The sequence below is a fragment of the Tasmannia lanceolata genome, unplaced genomic scaffold (genome assembly GCF_043159265.1).
Source record: "Tasmannia lanceolata isolate RefF3 unplaced genomic scaffold, GAP_Taslan_0.1 ptg000013l, whole genome shotgun sequence".
Lineage (NCBI taxonomy): Eukaryota > Viridiplantae > Streptophyta > Magnoliopsida > Canellales > Winteraceae > Tasmannia > Tasmannia lanceolata.
The window spans coordinates 43,428,624-43,449,213 of record NW_027518690.1 but is presented as its reverse complement, the minus strand read 5'-3'; the positions used below and the strand labels follow the sequence as shown (position 1 = coordinate 43,449,213).

General features: G+C 40.6%; 1 protein-coding gene across 2 annotated transcripts; it reads right to left on the bottom strand.

The window, feature by feature from the left end:
* Positions 1-447: 447 nt before the first annotated feature.
* RIN13 (RPM1 interacting protein 13) lies at positions 448-19,855 on the bottom strand. Of its 2 annotated transcripts, XM_077394755.1 has the most exons (4): positions 19,563-19,855; positions 19,091-19,445; positions 2,034-2,120; positions 448-1,919 (listed from the first exon to the last, which is right to left on the bottom strand). In XM_077394755.1, exons 2-4 carry the CDS (start codon positions 19,400-19,402, stop codon positions 762-764), a joined length of 1,557 nt encoding a protein of 518 aa, XP_077250870.1. In that variant the 5' UTR covers positions 19,403-19,445; positions 19,563-19,855; the 3' UTR covers positions 448-761. The 2 variants fall into 2 exon arrangements, with proteins under 2 accessions (XP_077250870.1, XP_077250869.1); XM_077394754.1 differs by having other exon boundaries at positions 19,091-19,854.
* Positions 19,856-20,590: the final 735 nt, after the last annotated feature.

Sequence of the window (20,590 nt, the reverse complement as noted above, 5' to 3'; positions counted from 1 at the left end):
TGTAATTTCCTACTTTCACGTGATTCACAGGGTTCAATAGTTCAACCAGAAATCTTTATTTCACGATCAAAGGTGTTGGGTCAACAAATGAGTAGTTCATATCATTGAAAAAATGATGATCCCATGTCTACATTACCCACGCTTAGATCACTGAAAAATTAATTGGATATTTCATTTCCCTTATGATGTGTTATTCCCAAAACCTTTGGACAGCCTTAATCAAAGACAAGATCCTCACTTGGTGTGGGGCCAGTCCTGCGAAGGCTCGCCGAATAGACAACCCCATCCGCCACATGCACACGCACGTGTGGCTCCAAGCTCTAGGTAAAATGATTTTCTATAAGCTATTCTCTTGTTCGCTCAAGTCTTCCCATTAACTGTAAATATTTTACAATACATTCACAACAAAGTGAGTATTAACAAATGCTGATATCTAAAGATTGTAAATGCTGAGGATCAAAAGTTTACAACTGGTTATTACCATAATAGATATTCGTAACATAACAATAATAATATTCATGATGTATAATCACGGTTAAATCACCACGCTATACAATTATTGAGCACACCGTGTCACAAAGTACATGCATTTCACCTTCTAAGCTGTACAATGAAAAGGTATTTCTTTAACAAAGTACGACCCAAGAAAGCCTTTTAAGAGATACCCTTTTCAGAATCAGCAAAATAAATCAGGAAACAGAGAGGGGAAAAAAGACTGCACCTGATCCAAGAGCTGATCTGATAAAAAAGGATTTACTCAACTAAACATGTGCTAGACCACCCCAGGGGTTCTCAAACTCGTACAAAAGCATCGCTGGGTCAGAGTTTGCGGCTTGAGATGCGGCAAAATCTAGCGGAGATAGTACTGGATTTGTCGCGGACTCTGGAATGGATTCCTCTAGAGAAGAAATCCACCTTTCAAAGTCAAAATCAGAAGATCCCGTTGCGTTCTGTGGACATTGGGTGACTTCTGACGCCTTTGATGGCTCAACACTAGTAAGTTGGGGGTCCGCTGCTGAGACATATTCTGGGTTGCTCTGTGAAGCATCATTTAACCAAGTACCAAAATCCGAGGGATTTGGATTGGATGGATTTGGAGAAGGATTTTCGAACAGAGAGATGTTTTGGTTGACATTTGGTTGAGGGAGAGACTGACTAAATGCTAGCGGTTGAGAAGAGACGGTATACTGATGGAAATCTGTGAAACTGTCGTTGGTATTTGTGTTCTGAAAAGTATCAAGTCCTGTTTCATTGCCAAGAAGAAATTCCTGCCATTTTCCCGAGGTAATGTTGTCGGGCGACATTGGAAAAGATTGAAGAGATTGATTCCTTGGTGATATTGGGGTGTACATCTGATTGTTATTAGAAGAACAATATCCAGACCGATTTATCGATGGAAAAGCAGGCCGTGAAGATCCTACTCTTTTAAATTTTGAATAGGTAGGAGTGAGTTGAGGACCTAAAGTACCACCACCAACCCTCTCCTTACGCGTATTCTGTCCCCCTAGCATCAACTGATGTGATATGTTTGGAAACTGATCTCTATTTCTTCCATAGAAAGGTGACTTTGACCGCTGCTTATGTCCGTAACTTGTGGGAATCGGCTTACCAATGTTGTTTACTGAGCAGGCACGGACTTGAGTCGATCTGGAGAGCGGGGATCGCAGAGAAATTGAGCTGAAGCCAAGAGATCCAGAGGGAGAAAGAGTTGGTTCATAATTATGCAAGGGCGGTGTAATCGAGAGAGTAGTGTCAGTGGGCTTTTGTATGGGTGGTGCTCCTATGTTGCCTTGCTTGAAACTTTTCCTCTGAATTCTCCATATTTCCAATTTATCAGTAGAATGGCAATGATCGGTACTGGAAGCATTGGTAGCCCAGTAGGCACATGGGGCGCTTTTATCACAGACATAACAGTGGCACTGCGTTCACTATGCAAAGATCAATCTACTAACAAAATTCATGACAGGCATCGGAGGATGAATATTAAAAAACATAAGCACTAAAAAAACAAGAAATTTGAAGTGAAGGATTACCAGGTCACAATGCTTTTCGTGTAGAGTGGTGCTGAAAGGAAATTTAGCGCATAGGTGCCGTGGATGGGGGTAGTCTCTGCATGCTATCTGCAAAATGAACATAACAATTTGTTAGTCATGACCCATATCTCAAATCATGCAAATGGAGAGCTATGTTTAGGAGTTCCAATCCATAAAGCTGCTTACATGAATTCTACGCTTTCATTATCCAGGGAGCCTAATTAATCAATCAAATTGCTATAACAAAAATAATTCAAATTAGTCGGAAGATAAGCTGCAGCACCAATCAGTACACATATAAAGTCAGTGATGTGACTGAATGATCCAGAATGAGTACAAAAGTCTTCAGCACCTATAGTAAAACAGTTTGATACTCGTAGACACAAAAGAAGGAAAAAGTGGCCAATGGCATGTAGGCGTACAAGAATGCGGCATACAAATAAGGATAACTACACAATAAATCCATGGGTGCATGCATGGTACAACCTTGGCAATTGAACTAGGCTCTACTGGAGCAGCAGGTTTCTCATGCCCTATCCCTACAAGGAATATCTTTTTACAGGATAGGAAAGCCATATTTTCAGACTTAACCCTTGAAACTCCCGCTTCAGGGTTGCACGGTTCCATATGCCCCAAGGGATATGATTCTCAGAACCTCTGTCATCCCTTCTCAACCAGGTATCAATCGAACACGTTCAGGACAAAGATATTTAAATACATAGAAAGTTGGTTACACAAATACATAGTGCATCCAACCATTGCTATTTGAAGAGATTTCTCACAAAGATTATGTCTGTTGAAAGTTAAAAATATTTAGTTGCTTTATCAAGAGACCTGAGATCAACAATCATAGAAATTCTATGGTCTGTAACCACTACTTAGCAGTCGTCTCCTTCAAATGTTATTGTTCACTGCAAAACGCCAAAGGGCTTTGATCTAATTAGTTCAATTTTGTTGTATTTACTGGTTGCACCGAAATGAATGAAATCAAAATCTGTTGTAGGCTAATCCCAGTGATGATGCATCAGATCAACAATCCCGCATCACAAGAAAACGTGCATAATGTGTATTGTGAATCACGGCCATTTGGTTAATTGAAATGAGAACGCTTTGCACTCTTGCCGGTCAAACCCATTCAGATTTGGGATGAGAAAGACATCGGAGAAGGATCCTATTTTAATTTAAAAGATTCGTAAAACAGATCTGATAGGACTTGTGTTGCATGAACCAGTCAAGGATCACCCCTAGGGCCCCACGTTTGGCTGACTCTGATGTCATGTGAAGTTCTGAGGCCAGAGTTGGGTTACATGAACAAAAGTTTTATTCATTTGATAGATACACCAACACATATATCAGAAAATTTGGTATAAAGGCCCCTAGAGAGGTAAAGAATGTTTTATCGCTAACATACCCTTACAAAGAGGTGTAAATAGTAGATACTGTCCTTGTGAATTAAAATACCAGGACGGCGATTGGATATAAACCTTACAGAGGTAAAGAATGTTTTATTCCTAACATACCCTTATAGAACTGGTTAAATATAATTACGACACTTGAACCAATATTTGCTAACAAATTTGAACTTGTCGAGATGGTTCGACCTGGCATGAAACCAGTGGGCATCTGAAGGCAAATTGGCATTGGGTGCCAGCAATCAGATAAGCTCACCGTCACTGGCCGGTGATCTTGATATTTTGACCTGAGGGAGTCACATTATAACTCCACACAGTTAAATTTGAAGAAGTTCTTAAGATTCACATATTAATGTTCGGAACTCAGATCTTGATATTTTCACGACATATGCTTCCAATTTCAATACGATTAAACTGAAAAAAACTAAAATCACATCTAAAACCCCTCGAATTTGTTCAGATTCTGAAATCTAGCCTTACGATCACACACACACCCCCCCCCCCCCCCCCCCCCTCTCTTTCCCCCCTTTTCTCCCAAAAACTAAGTTACATGAAACGACTATGCAATAGCAGAGATTTATGAGATGCGACACTATTTATAAAGCATCGATTAATCATTTTCTTTTATTCCACTTATGGGTGGCAGTCCTGTAAATAATTTGGTATTGATACTATTGAACTTTTAAAGTTTTAATTAACCATCCACAAGCAAATAGGATGGAGGAAGATAAAGGAAGAAGAAGAAAGAAGACAGAATGTGGGGGGGGACCATCCCAAGGTCCAAATTTTAATTTTAGGTGCCTTTTAAGGCCCTAAGTTATAGGAGGCGTACCCCAATCTTTTACCGTCAATATCACTTGGTTTCTTTAAGTTATAGGTGTTTAAAATGGGGCCCATATCTAGAGAATCAAGATGACTATTAGAGATGTTTTTAGAGGCCGTCGGATTCTTCCTCCGGTAACCGCTGGCTGTGGATTTCTGGGGGACCCTATTGTTTGCTCGTGTGGTTCCAACCTTGATCATACAATAGTTCATTTTTTTAACTCCATAGAGTCAAGATATCCCGCTTTAGAAGCCTTTGAATCTCTGGGGATACTCGACATTTGTTGTCGAACGACTTTAAGTTTGGTTGGGCAAGGAGAAAACTTGGGTTGGCCCCAATGGGCTTCCCCCAGATCCCACTCGGGGTCCCTGGCAAGTATCGAGGATAGGGGCACTAGAGCAAGACGGTTGGAGTTCGGGGCTAGAAGAATCCCTGGTCGTCGCCCCACTGAATCTAACAGACGCCTGCTTTCCAATGACAGGGATTGGATGTGCCCGAAATGTCAATACAAAAACTTCGGTTCGCGGGATATCTGTAGAAAATGCTCAAAACCTAAGACCAAACGGGCTCCGGCCATGGTCTGGAAACCTAAAGCCAGCCCCTCTCAGGCAGATATTCATGCAGAACCTCTGGCAATTGAGGTCCCGAATACCCTGGTAGAGGAGAGAAAGAAGAGTCTTAAGAGATGTCTTATTGGGAGTTTCAAAAATGGATCATGGTTGTTAGAAGACGTATGGGAGTAGGCTAAAAAATGTTGGGGTATTCAGGATCTGCCAAAGCCTTACTCCATCAACTCAATGGATATCCTCTTTTGCTTTGAGACAGAGTTGCAGGCTTCCGCCATTTTTAGGTGTGGAGGTGATGCTTTGGGGGGGTATCTTTCCGCCCTTCAATCTTGGTTTCTGGTATATAACACAGGTGCTAGAACCATTAGGGTCAGATTTTATGAATCCCTCTTCACGCATGGTCTTTGACAACCGTGGAGACCCTAGGACAGCACCTGGGTTAGGTGATTCAGTCTCAACTTTCGGGTAATCATGATCATTGTATGACCTATGCCTCGGCTCTAATCTTAACTTCACTTTGGAAGTCTATCCCCTCATCCATTAACCTAAGAGTTGAATCCAGCCTTTACTCCATGGAGTTAAGGTGATTACTGAGGATAGCATTAATAGTCAGGCGATGTCGGTAATGGGGGAGTCCAGCAATAAGGATATTCTGGGTGAGGGCCCTGAGTAGAGTTCCATTATTCGGTTGCCGGCAAGGGCAGTCCCACCGGAAATGGTGTCAAACGCTAATCCCGAGGGTGGCGATACGGCAAGGGTGCTGCTGGTGGGCCCAAGTTTGAATTTTGAAAAACCCCTACCTGACCCTTCATCCATCATGTCGCATAGAATGTCAAAAAGCAGAGTGGTTGTTGCGTCCGGAAGGTGGGATCAGTCTGAAGGCAAATCAACTCCGAAAACATTAAATGCTGCAGCTCGAGGCATGAAAGGAAAGGCCCTTCAGAAAGATATCGTTGAGAGCTGATACTAAATTCAAGTAAAGAGAAAAGAGCCCTAAAAATAAAAAAAAACAGATTTAATTTTGGAAGTAAAAATTCTAAGGAACGGCGCTTGCGTATAGGAAAAGGTAACCTACGGCGTAAAAATACTATTTCGAAAGCTCAGGTGCTGGCTACTCGAGGTGGTCTATCTGTGTTCACAAGAAAATTGAAAGGCACTTTTAGAAAAGAGGATCACAGAAAGAGGAGACTCATCGAAGACTCACAGAAGATTCACAGAAATTTTGATAACATCTCTTCGCCTGCCATGTCAGCAAAGGGTCCGAGTCGGGGTGGAGATACCCCTAGTGCCCAGGAATTCTCTTTTGACACCGGAGACATTGAGCTTTTGAAGGATCTGCGTTATAATGAAAAGCTAGCCAAGAAGGAATCTCCCACCCCCTGCGAGGCTTCACTCAGTCCGCTAAAGAAGCATTGGGCTAAGCTAAGAAGAACTTATTCCAGTTCCACCAGGATCGACCTTAATCACTCTGAATCGACGAGTGATGTGGAATTGCACCTCCCTCCCCCCCCCCCCCCCCCTCCCCTTCCCCGAGCTCCCCATGTTTAGCAAAGTGCTAGAAAAGGAAAGGCGCACTCGTCAGCGCCTGTGGGAGTAGGGAAGAAGTTCTGTAATCAGGGACCTAGAGATCAGCCGGTCTCAGGTGGAGCCTATCCCAGACTTTGTAGGGAAGGAAGAAGATCAACTCTCGGAGGAACCTCAAAGGCTTGGTGGGGTCTCCAAAAGTAAGGAAAAGCGGGTTGATTATAATCCAGAAGAATTATTGAGTGGACCACCAATCCCAAATGAATTTGCTAATTTCTTATCAATGGGAGATGCTTTTGGGATTAATTATAATGAGAACTAGGAAGCTACCAAACATATGTTTCTTGCAATGGCGGTAAGAGATAAGGAAGAAAAGGAGATTAGAGAAAAAGAGGAGGGGAAGAAAGTTAGGGAAGAAGCATGAGTAGTAGCTCTTGTATGAGGAGGGCTCAGGTTTACAGGGGATCAGTTAGAATTTAAAGGAGGAATATAGGGGGTAGAATCCGTCGAAAGATCTTAAGCATCGAAGGTTACTGATAAAATTCGTAGATGGCAAATCCTGTTAAGGAACACCCCAGTTAGTTAATATGCCTAATAGTATTGAGAATTATCTGCTTATTCCCAGAACAATATTCAATGGTCATGGCTTGAGAGATTCAGTCTTTCGCTTAGACTTTCTCGTCTGGATATTCTAGTTGATATTCCCTCCTGGAGGGTTGCGATAGATCTAGAAGTTTAGAAGCTTAGGGTGCAACTTTGGTCCATGTTAGAAAAGTTGTTTTACCGGTAAGTCTTAAAAAAGATACAGATGTAACGGTACAAAATCGTTACGGCAATTGTAAAGACGAAAGGTGGTGGAAAGGAAGAGAGTAGTAGGTTAGGTTAGGTTATTTCAGTCTCTGTATTTTGAATTGGCTCGGGTATGCCTAGATCGTTTACTTGTTAATATTCTGTAAAGCAGGATGGGACTCCTGGTCTCGTTTGCGATCTTAATATTAATAAAATGTCATCTTTCAAAAAAAAATATGGGGCCCATAAGTGTATTATGAACATCTTAAATGGTAGGGTCATTCAAGTCATTTGCAAATAATGTCCTAAGTTGTTAAGTGATCTCAAGGGCCCACCTTGCAACTTAAAAGAAGATTTCGTGGTCTATCTGTGGTAGGAAAGGCCCATGTGTTGGGACTTCTTAAGTCATTAGGAGTTGAGTTTTTGTCATTTTTTTATTTTATTTTTTTGAAAATTAAGCCCATGTCTCTGTCATATTTAGTCTTTTGTCATTATAAAATTATGGGATTCATTTTCATCCATAAATATGTATGGCATATGGCCTTATTTCTCATGATGGAAGATGAATCTTTTTTTTTTTTGCTTTGAGTTGGTGTGGTGCCTTTGCCTTAAGGTGTGATGCCTTAGATCCTATGGTGTGATGCCTAGGAGACCCCTGATGTGATGCAGTTTTATCCATAAACCTTTTCCTTCTTTTCTTCTTCTTCTTCTTCTCTCATCAATTATTCTCTATTTTTCTTTATTTCCTAAGCCATCACCGATCATCATAACCTTAATTCATCGACCTAGATCTAGCCTTTCCCGCATGCTATTTCACATTCGCTTTTATATTTCTATATCCTCATTCCACCTTCACTATTTCCCTTTTCCACGTTGTCTTTCACCTTCCATTTGCACCTTTCTACACCCCATCTCCTATTAGATGTCCTTACAACCCAAATCAACCCATGATCTCTTCTGGACCTGGCCAAAAGTGACCCGGACCCGCGGGTCCACCCGGCCTGCCCGCCCGTAATTTATGGGATCCAGGTCACTAGCTAGTGACCTGTTTGAAATTTGACCCGGCCTGTACGGGTCACGTGAAAACTGGACCAGGCCGGGTGGACCAGCGGGTGCCCGTAAAAACCCAAATGATTTTGATTTTATATGGTATATATAAGCTCTTATAGTCCCGTATGTTTTAGAAAGTACTGTACAAACCACATCCTAGGATGATCTAAACCGTCCATGTGATGGAACACAACTTAAATAGGTTGTGCCCCAAAAATCATTTCCATAGGATGATCCTAGCCCTCCGATCTATAGAGGTTTCCATAAATAATAATATGCAATTCCACCATAGATCAGAGGGCTAGGATCATCCTATGGAAATGATTTTTTGGGCACAACCTATTTATGTTATGGCCCATCACATGGACGGTTTGGATTATCCTATTATAGTGTGAGAATAAAAAAAAGCAAACAAAAAAAAAAGGGTGACCCGCGGGTCCACCCGGCCCGTACGGGTGGGGTCCGGTTTCACCAAATTGTGACCCGCAAAATTCCGGGTCATTTATGACCCGGCCCGTAAGAACCGGACCCGTACGGATTGGGTAAAACCCGGCCCGGCCCACCCGTTTGCCAGGTCTAATCTCTTCCCTTACACAACCTATAAACTACCCAACCACTCAAGAACCAACTTTCACCAATTTTTTTCACCCATATAACCATTTTTTATTAATCTTTCATCCCTTATAACCGATCTTTATTAATCTTTAATAATTTTTTTTTTAAAATGAATTGATTGTTACTCTTTGCCCCTGTATAAGCAACCTTAATTGATATTTACCTTTGTTTTTACAATCTTATCAAATCTTTAACTTTCTTGAACATTTCTACAATCTTAATCAAATCTTTAACTTTCTTGAACATTTCTCTAAACATTTTCAAGAAACCAAATTTCAAGGACCTTTACAATTGATCAACCTTCTGTTCTACGTCAATTGGTATCATAGCTGCATGTATTCTGCATGTATAAAGATCATTCTGTGCCCATCCTACATCATGTTGTTATACCACCCCTACTGATGCAGGTGGCTGCAGAAGTGATCTTCGTTTGTCAGAACTCGAATTTCAAGTGTGTAGAGACAAACCAGATCTCACTGGTTTTGACAGGTTAAGATCAGATCGGTGCAAGATCTGATATCCTCTTGCTTTTCCGTTCTTAGAAAATGAAATTCCAGCAGATTTTGGCCTGCAACATGAAAAGAAATGAAGATATGATAGGATAACTTATGATATGAAAGTTCCTTTTGGTATTTTGCAGGAAATGCAGGTCTCAATCTACGCCATGGGCACGAGGACGCAAGAGCTCGATCAAGTGCGGAATTGTTGAATGATTCTTGCCTTCAACAGGAAAGAAAAGAAATAATTTGAAAGAAGAACTGGAAATAATAGCCCATCTCTATCATGGAATCCATCTCAACCTCAAAATGATAGAAATAAGAGGATAGATGAGAAGAGGAACACACTCTCTCAGAGAACGGGCTAGGCTGAAATTTGGGGTTAATTACGAAGGCTCGGAGCAAAGGCGTAAAGATAATAAGAACCAGCAATCATTGGGAGCTTAGAAAAGCCCCAAAGGGAAGCAGAGCCGGAAAAGTCTCAGTAAATGAAGATTCTATCCTGGAACGTTAATGGGCTGGTCAGTTAAAAAAAGCGTTAATAAGTTGGGCTCCCTGGAAAAAAAGGTCCATTGGAAAGAGGTATTTAAAAATTCAAAAAAAAATGAAAAAGAGAGACACTCTTTCAAATCTCTCAAAGAGAATATCTACAACTCTGATTTCAAATCTCATAACTAAAGAAAATGAGAGACTATGGGCTTTATATAGACCAGCCCTTACAACTACCACATAACAAAATAACTACTCCTATAAGAAAAGTCAAGAAAGGACAACACTTAAGAGAAATTACAAACGACTATCACAAAAATAGCATTAGAAGTTTAGAACTACCCTGGGCTAATGCAATCCAATGGAGAGCCGATGCGTCAAGCGATGGTCTGCATCAAACTGCCCTTCTTGAGAAGAACTTGCCCTCGAGTTCGCATCAGCTCCAGTCCAGCGTGTCCTCATGGATCAATTATGAATATGATCCACTATATCTATTGGAGTAGTCCGTAGAAGTCAATCTGACCCATGAATGTCATAAAAAATGGATCATTTTTGCAAATGTGGCGGTGTGGTGACAAATCTCCCAGTGCGAAATGGAATAGATGTCAAACTCTGCATGTGGTCTCCTCTGGGGCTCGAGTAGCATTTAAAGGCATTACCATATCAATGATAACAATGTCTGCCGGAACCTCCTTTGCAATGGAGGCAAAGGAAATGTAATCTGCAACATCTGTATGTGTATGCTCCTCATATAAATCTTTGCTCACTAGCGGAGCTATAGACTTTGTCTTAGCATGTTGTCGTATAGCCTCAACATCATCATCATTGTTGGCCTCACTATCAAGAACATCAAGCTCACCACTAGTATCAACATCACTAGTGTTAAGCTCGTCGCCGTCACTGTCTGGATCTGAAATGATTATCTCAACCTCCTCTCTCGAATCATCATGTGAATCCTCAGGGTGGAGAAAATGATGTATGTGTCTATGCTTGTGCTCTCTCAAACTGCTCTAGGAGGGCTTCGAATGCCATTCTCCTGTTTTACATATCTAACCCCTCGCTCTTGACGCGCTTTCCGCTCACGCTGCTGCTGATAAGCGATTGGTGAATAGACACTCATGAAGTGATCATGGACTTGCTCCCATCTGCTGAGTGGAGGTTGCCTCGACTGGCGTCACTACTTTCAATGAGTCTCCACATGGAGTCGGCTCATACTTGCATCACTCCTTTTCTAAGAGTAAAAGTCCCTCTAGCAAATTGAATCATCTCCTGCTGGCTCATACCGTAATGCACCCAACATACTTCGCTAGTGTTGATCCAGCGAAGGCACTCATCCTCGCACTTATCATAGCTGTAGAATTAAGGTTTGATGCATCGCTCCATTGGCAGAAGGAATACTGGCCTGACTGAGAACGATCTAGTTGTTGGACTATGGATTCACTTCCAAGATTGAACCAAATACAGTAGAGACTTGCAGCGCCATTTAAAAAAAACAGTAGTGACTTGCAGCAGTTTCAGGACAGCAGACAAGGACTGTTTGGAGCAGAAATTTGCAGTCCTCTTAGAGCTGTTTAGACATCAAAATTTCAGCAGAAATGTTGGCGGGCTTCCCAATCTAGAGGAAATTTGAAAGGACTACTTGCATGCCAAGGACGGGTGAGTTCTAAAACTGTTGGATTCAAAGCTTGTCAAAATGAAAGTTCTTGAAGAGAAGAATAGGGTTGCTTAGGTGAATGGATCTCAGTAGTTGGATGAACTTGTAATATGGCAGCAAGATGTTCCAAGACTTTTGCTTTTGGCAAAACAAACAGGTTCTTTAAGAACTCTTAATAAATAATAATCCGACCAAGTTGAAAATGACCCTGAAAGGTAAAATGAACCAGCTTCAGGTTCAAATTTACCACACTTTCAGCGATCAACAAATTGAAAAGAGAAGGGTCTAGAAGGCGAATTCCATGCAGTAGAGCTAAGACTTCTGCCTTATTAGAATTAGGCACCCCAATCGGCCCAGAATAGGACCACCTCACCACAAAATCAGCGTTGCGCAGGAGACCACCAATAGCATAATGGACCAGGGTTCCCCAGGCTCAACCTGTCAAAATTGAGTTTGAAGAAATCGGGTGGCAGAAGAACCTAGCAGGGAGAAGGTCTATCTGTCAAGTGAAATGTGCTATACCTAATCGCATCCCACAAATATTACAGGGAAGACTCCGACTCAGATATATGCAGGATGGTTGTCACCCACTGAATAATGGTAGAGAATATTAGTTGTTGGGTCTGCCCAACATTCATGTTAGAGCCCCTGAATATCATTTGATTCCTTTCCTTCCAGATTGGCCACAAAACAGAGGGGAGAGCAAGATACCACAGCCTTCACCCTTTAGCAAGCAATAGGGCAAGAGATCAGGTGTCAAAAAAATAAGCAATATGGCTAGGAAATACCTAGAACACCTCGAACAGATCAAAGATTAAAGCTCAAACCTCCATCACAAACCTGAAGTTGATAAAGAAATGATCTTGTCTCTACCTTGGTGCCGCACAAACTACAGAAGCCGTAGATATCCCTAGCTAGTAACGAAGATGGTCCACTATCATAATCTTGTCCAGGCATGCCTAGGAGGAGACAATCACGACTATGGATGGGGCATCTACAGGAGGAAGGGTCTAACCGTGAACACAGTCCCAGAATTCCAAATCCAAACTCTCTAATCGACCCCATACGTCTAAGAGGCATCGAATCTAACCAAGACATTAATGCCACTACATCCTCAATATCCTTGTCAAAAAAAAGTCTGCGAAAAGGAACAATCCAATTGACCCTATCATCAATCTGGTGGAACGAAGCACTCATACACTCTTTGTCTATCAATAATCATGAGGACGAGGGTTCTGTGACAAACGAAGCACTCATACATCCTCAATCTCCTTGTCAAAAAGAAAGGTCTGCGAAAAGGAACAGTCCAATTGACCCTATCATCAATCTGGTGGAACGAAGCACTCATGAGGATGAGGGTTCTGCGACAAAACGAGAGATAATTGAGAAGGAGACACCTTGGAAGAATACAACATAACTGCTATATTTTTCCGATCGACCCTGTCATCAGTCCGGTGGAACGAAGCACTCATACTGGCCTCTTTGCTTGTCGATGTAAGGAAGACAAGGATTCTGTGAAAGAAGGGGAGATAAATGTGAAGGAGAAAACCTTGGAAGAATATAACAGAACTGTTATATTTTCATGGTATTGCTAGTGCAAAGAAAACGAGGCAATAAAATCCACTATTTGACGCTATGTGTAATAGCAAAGAGGACATTGTCGACAAGGCCTCGAGTGATTATAAATCCCTGTATGCCTCTAAGAGTTCTTGGTTCCCAACGCCGAAGGGATAGAATTCGAGCAGCTTGATTTAAGAGATGATGCTACTCTTGAGGAAGCTTTCACTGAAGAGTCCCGGGTCCAGACGATTTTGATGTCTTTTTTGAACTATGTTGTGAGGTGGTGAAATAAGACTTACTGGCTTTTTTAAAGGTTTTCACGGGTCGCTGGAGTTGGATGAACGCATAACGGATATTTTCGTTACTCTTATCCAAAGAAGGATGGGGCTTAGAGGATATCAGCCTTTCATCCTATCAATCTAGTGGGCTGTTTGTACAAGGTGTGGGCAAAGTTCTGGTTGAGTGGATTGAAAAGGTTACGAGCAGAGTTTTTTCTATTAATCAACATGCCTTCATTTAAGGAAGACTGATCTTAGACAGTTCTTTGGTCGCCAACAAGATGGTTAAATACCAGGTTCGGAATTCAATTAAAGAAGTTTTATGTAAGGTTGATATAGGGAAAGCGTATGATAGAAAAGAATGGGAATGCTTAGACTCTATTATGGATAGAATGGGGTTTGGCAACAGATGGCGCTCTTGGATAAAATATGCTTGTTTTCCACTTGGTTCTCCATCCTTATAAATGGGTCACCAAAAGGCTTTTTTAAATCTTCTCGTGGTCCTAGACAAGGATATCCCTAATCACCTTTCCTCTTTACGATATCGGCGGACACTCTGAGTAGAATTTTTGAAAAGAGTACGCGAACCGGCCTCGTTGAGGGATTTAAATTGGGCAATCTAGGGTGACATTCATATGTCTACAAGATGTGGGTGATGCCCTGTTATTTAGCATTGCGGAGGAAGATAAAGCCATGAAGTTGAAATCTATTCTCTGCTGCTATGAAATGGTGACTAGGCAAAGAAATAATTTCTGCAAATTGGTCTTGATGGGAATTAATATCTCTACATATGAATTGTGAGAGATGCAGGGACTATTGGGGGTATGAAGTGGATCAGTTTCATAGTAAACACATGGGTCTCCTGTTATGCAGTGGCAAACCCCAGAAGAAAAAGCTCTGGGACCCTCCCACTTTATTTATTTCCCATTTATTATCTGCCTCCAATCAAATGCCTTGCCGGGCCGGGCCGGGCCGGGGGGGTGGGGGGGGGGGGGGTTATACAACACCTTGAGAGGATATACCACAATTTCCTGTAGGCAGATTGTACAAAAAGAAGATTTCATGTCGTAAAGTGGGAGGAAGTTTTTCAACCTAAAAGAGATGGGGATTTAAGTATCCGTAATAATAAAGGAATGTATAATGCAATGTTGGCCAAATGGCTTTGGAGATTTGGAGAGTCTATCTCCTCATTTATTAACTTCAAGTGAGGAGTTAATAGTTTAAGTATAATACGAGTCCGAATTAGAGTAGGAATTGTTTTGCAACAAGGACTAGGAGTCTTCTCCTTCTTCTTTTTCAATTTCCGTATGGCTTGCACAACCTATAAAGATGAAAGGTCTATTGACCGTGAAAACAGTTAAATATGAATAAAAAGTGATGCTTTTATTGATTGGATGTGATACATTTTCTGAAGTGTAACGCTTCATATCAAGTCAATTTTTCTATCCCTAAACTCTTATCTTCCTTTTTTCTCTTCTACCCCCCTTATCCGTCCCCCTTTTTTTCGTTCTAGATCTTTTCTTCATATTGATATTTTCGTGATCTTGATCTTGATTCCTTTCTTGTTCCCTTTCTTTCCTTCAACGTGTTTTTTTTATTGGCAAATGAATATATTAAATGAAAGGAAAGGAGAACATCCGACAAAGATGAAAAGAAAAATCATAATGCAAAAATGGGAATTCAATCAAGGAGGAATAAAATCAAAATGGTGTGAGCCTTGACCTTTGTTAGAATTGTTCCCATATTTGTATGCGGTTGCAGTAGTGAGAGATCTGATGGTCAAGGATTGCTTTACTCGCAGGGAGAACGTAGTGATATGGACTCAATGTTTAGAAGGAATTTTTTTTTTACTGAGAGCTTGAGACAATGGATAGATTGCTGGCATCTTTTTGGAAAGATATTACATAAATCACTTTGGGGAAGATAAAAGAATTTGGATTTGGAACTCGTGCCGGGGGGGGGATTTCTCGGTAAAATCCTTCCATCACTAGTTAGTCCCATGCTTGTATGCTCTAAAGTGGCCAAGGTATGGAGCATCCAAGCACCCCCAAGGGTTTGTGTATTTGCATGGGCGGCAATCTTAAAAAGGATACAGACAGTCGACTTCTTGAGGAAGTGAAAAATACTAATCACCGATCAGTGTGCCCTATGCTTAGAAGCCGGGGTAACGGTGGATCACTTATTGCTACATTGCAAAGTAGCAAGAAAGGTGTGGAGTAGATTGTTACCAAGATTTGGTGTAGCGTGGGTCTTCCCCGCCAAACTAGCGGAATTGCTAAAAAATTAGGAATTGACTCCATGGAAGGGAAAAGGGAAGATTCTATGGAAGGTAGCATTTCTTGCTACTATATGGGTAATATGGAAGGAGAGAAACGCACGGGTTTTCAAAGGAATCTCTAAGAGACCACTCTTCCTATTCAATAAGATGATTGCAGTCACAATATCTTGGGTGAGAACCATCCCTAGCTTTGCATTTGCGTCTGCCGGTATGGTTGGAGAGTGATTTGCAATGAAGCTAGGGAAGAACCCAAAGTGGATCAAGTGTGGGAGCCACCCGCCCAAGGACTATTGAAACTTAATTTTTATGGTTCCAGCATGGGGAATCAGGGTCCATCCGGAATAGGCGTAGTATTAAGAGATGACCAAGGAAATCTCATCTGGGCCTATATTCAGACCCAATAGGTATTTCAGATGCAAATGAGGCAGAAGTGCGGGCCATATACCATGGAATCAAACTTCTAAACAATGTTGAATTGGAAAAAGTGGAGATAGAAGGAGACTCAAAGAATGTAATTATGTGGTTTAATGGAACTCACCCAACTCCTTGGAGATTTGCGGCTCTTTTTTATTAAATTCAAGATAATATTGGAGGTTCACAAATAGTCGCTTATCATGTCAAGTGGAGCGCAAATGGGGTTGCAAATAAGATAGCTAAAGATGGGGTATCTAGAGAAAGATTGGATCGATTTAATTATCTCCCCCCTTGATATTTTTCTTTTGTTTCCTTCTTCGATCTTGTATTATTTGTATTGACCATCTCGGTCTCCTTTCGCTATTATTAATACTATCTACCATTCAAAAAAAAGGGAGAAAATAAAAAATTGTCCGGGTCTCTCAACGCTCTCATCCTACCAAGTCTATCCACCTCGCTATTTGCCGATCTCCTAACATGACAAAAGGATATATTGTGAATTGTGACTCGATCGATAATATCCTCAATGAAATGTGCGGCCCTCCGTGGGTGAGGATGAGAATTATTTAACCACATTATGACGTTAACAGAATCACCCTCCACAATTAGGCTATCTATATCGCTACTCGCAATCATTTTGAATCCCCGAAGCACGGCCCTCACTTCTGCTTCATTGGAATTGGCAATCCCTATCAGATCAAGAAAATGCCCATTTCGTCATCCCCCTTTTGTCCCTTAGTAGTCCTCCAATATCTATCGGTCCCGCGTTGCCTAAACAGGATCCATCAAAGTTTAGCTTTAGCTTCCCAGGGTAGGGGCAACCCACGTAGAAGTGTCCGTCTCTACATATTCCCTAAAAGGCTAAAACGATAATCTCTCTCTAGCATCGGTAGAGATCGGACTACAATGTGAATCTAAAACTGTGAAGGATTTTCACCCATAATATGGCTAGCGCTATCACCTTAGTATACATGAATAGGGTTTTTTTTTTCCATGCCTCTGAAAATTTTGGCATTTCTTTCCTTCCAAATTACCCACATGGTAGCCTACCAGACCACTCCATAAAATTCTCCCTTTCTCCTGCCAATGATCAAAGTACCAACATTGTAGGAGGTCCTACACTTTTAGCGGAAAAACGCATGAAATACCAAATCTTGATAGGATATGGCCCCAAAGTACCAACACTGTAGGAGGTCGTCTAATTTTAGCTATCCTGCAGTGTATGAATAAGTGGTCTACTGACTACACTGCCTCCAAGCAAAGTGCACAATGATCGACTATTAAGATTCTACGGCTTTGCAGGTGGTTCACCATGATAATCTTATCAAGAAGGCCATCCATCCAAATTCACATAATCTAGGAGGAGCCTGGGTGCACCATACTCTAGCTAAGTTTGAGACAGTAAAGTAAGGAACTACATGGTAGTAGTACGACTTTGCAGAAAACACCCTAAAGGAACACTAGATTTAAACCCTTTGTCCGTTCCATTCCTATTGAGGTAACACGAGTCCTGAGTCCAATAATTCCATAAGCTGAGCCACCCTTTCTATCTCTCTATCGAAGAAGTTGCGTACGAAAATAATGATCCAATTTACTCACCCCTCCGCCTGCTTAAAGCAATCTTTTACGAAGGCCTTCTTATTAAGTAGATCAGGGAATGCCTCCCTTAATGATGATTCATGACACCACTTACTTGCTAGAATTTTATCCGGTGTCCTTTGATTAATCTGTATCTGATCTCCTTATTAAACTGATATTTTTGTCTTAGAATGTCCCTCCAACATGTCACTCCACTTATGCCCCATATTATTGACAATTACAAACTTCTAAAGATGGTAGAAACTTGATTCATGATACACCTATTATCCCCAAAAGAAATTTAACACCATTGACTCAAAATGCTTTAAAAAAAATTAGAAAGCAAAGATATAGCCATAAAATGGGACAAAGACCCAGAGTCTGCCTTGAAAGTCCACATACCCGGAATGCGATCGACCATCATGTGTATTAGATACAGGATATAAAGTGGGCAGAGTAGAACACTAATGGATTTCATACAGGAAATAGCCAGTCTGGCATGCTTTAATTGGATGATTCTCATTCAAATGATCTGATCCCAATGACCATATACTAGATTACCTAACAATTCCGACAGAGACAGTCGCTCGTAATTTATTTTTAGTTGTGGCCCCAGAGTCCATTGAATGAAAAATGCCCATCTAAAGAAGTGGTGCCAGAGAAAACAAAGAAAAGAGATACTCAATGCAGAACTAGGGAACAGGAGGGCCGGTAACAAGGGTCCAACCCAACACATTGAATATGTAATTCCAACGCATAACCCAAAAGTATAAAATGCCTAATTGGCTAAACAAGAGTACTCTTTTGGTTAAACTGTGATAAAAAAGAAGAAGAAGTCATCTAGCCCTGGTCACAACTAACTTTGCTGCACGGAAAATAAACTGCTTTTTGTACCCCGAGACCTGGTGTTAGCTATACAGTATTTTTTTTATCATCTCAACCTTTCACAAGAAGTAGAAGGCTGATTTTGATGCAACAGAGCTCTAACATGACAGAGATTAGAACACCTCCAGAAAAAACTAGCTTGATTAATCAAACTGAAAAAAGGTTATTGCAACAGAACAAAGCCTTATGAATAATTGTTCACCATAACATCTGAACAACATGCCGTGATTTAGTTTAACTAAGACTAAATCATTATCATCATCATTATACAAATCTTGAATATCAAATGTCAAAAGAACAGCAAAAAAGAAAATTCCTCACACCAAAAGATATTTACATGCTTCTAAAATTTCTACGACTGTTTTACAACATGAAATATGTAGTTGATTTAGTTTAACTATGACAACATTATTATCATCATCATTATACAAATCTTGAACATCAATTGTGAAGAGAACAGCAAAAGAAGAAAACACTAACTTTTCTAATACAGTTTTACCACATGAGATATGAAGAGTGCAGCAAAGATAAAATTCATCCTAACCCAACTCAATAAGAATAATGAATATAAACTAAAACATGGGTAAAAAAACAGTAAGTCCAAACAAATAAAAGGTAAAAGAACAAGAATCAAAAGGCACAAACCTGTCCCTTCTCCCCAACAATGAGCAGATCATCAGACCCATCCCCAGTATTATCAATAACTGAAATTGGCTTATCAGGGTCACCATCCAAAACCAAACAATCATCATCCAAGTCATCAGTCACAAAACCTTTCATGGGTTTTGAAGGCACACAAGAAAGTTCATCAACAACCACAACATCATCAGATTCCTCTGCTTGATTATCAACGCGTTCGAGTAACTCCGAAATCCAATCAATTGGAGCCTCATCATGTTCATCCCAACCATTATCCTCATCAGAACTAATTTCAAGGATTATGGGCTCAGAACCCATGATTTAGATACAAATCTAAGGCTTGAAATTACAAGAACTGGATCTGAGACACATGAGAATTGGAAAAAAATTGCAATCTGAAGTTCTTAAATGAAAAAGAGATATGGGTATTGAAAAAAATAAAAAAGTGAATTGTTACAAGAAAACATTTGAGACAGACCTAGATGAAACGAAGAGAAAATTTCCAAGAGAAATAGAAATCTAGGTGTCCTGATTGATATGGGATAGTGAAAATTTGAGAAACCCTAATTTGAGAAACCCTAATTTGAGAAAGCATGCGTGATGGGCAGGAATCTTCTCTAAACATAATATCAGTATCTGGTATACTGGGCCCTACCTTAGTGCAATCGAAAAACCCCAATCCAATTAGATCTTGAGATTTTAATTGGGCTTGGATTAAAATCTTGGCATCTTGCAAAGGGAAAGATTTTTGTTAGGGCATGGGATCCGTACTGGAGACTAGGAAATGAGATGCTTGAATCATTAAATAAGTACTCATTACTTATACGTATTCGTATTTTTAAGGAAAATACTTCAAAAAAATTAAAGTAAGAAAAGGAAAGGTCAATGACATTATGTTGAAATCTTTGAAGAGAGTAGGCCCCACCCATATTTTTCAAAATGACCTGCACGGCACCCACCATAGGATGATCCAAACCGTCCATTTAGGTTGCACCCCAAAATATGATTTTCATAGGAGGGTCTTAGCCTTCTGATCTAAAGAGAAACTGCATATTATGGAAACGTGTTGCGATCGTCCTATGGAAATAATTTTGAGGGCACAACCTATTTACATTGTGGCCCATCAAGAATGGCCAGACAAGTCCAATGCCGATAAGAGTCTCGATTGATAGACAATCCTCAGTCTTGACTTAGTCTTGCTGCAAAAGTAGGAGGAATAAATGCTGACATTCCCATAAATAGTGGTATTTTTGCCTTTCTATTATCACATTTTGATTATGAAAATGCAAGAAATTATATGGTGTAAAGCCTTGCACCATATAAAATCTCATGAAAATGCATGCCCATTTTTTAAGTTGTTTCCCATCTCTTAGAAGTCTTTTCCTCAAAAATAAAGAAATGATATCAGCACAACCATGTTTTGATATCTTCACTAACGTATCTTGTCTTTTAGCATTTAAAGAGCTGTCAAGAGGTTATTACAGTTCCCAAAATGCTTTCACATAC

Bases quoted from the DNA above. Each gene is read 5' to 3' on its own strand.
- RIN13 (XM_077394755.1), bottom strand. From the start codon at position 19,402: ATGGGTTCTGAGCCCATAATCCTTGAAATTAGTTCTGATGAGGATAAT. The intron at 2,121-19,090 runs GTTTGTGCCTTT...TTCATTTTGCAG, and splicing joins TTGTTGGGGAGAAGGGACAG to ATAGCATGCAGAGACTACCC. The intron at 1,920-2,033 runs GTAATCCTTCAC...TAGTGAACGCAG, and splicing joins ACGAAAAGCATTGTGACCTG to TGCCACTGTTATGTCTGTGA.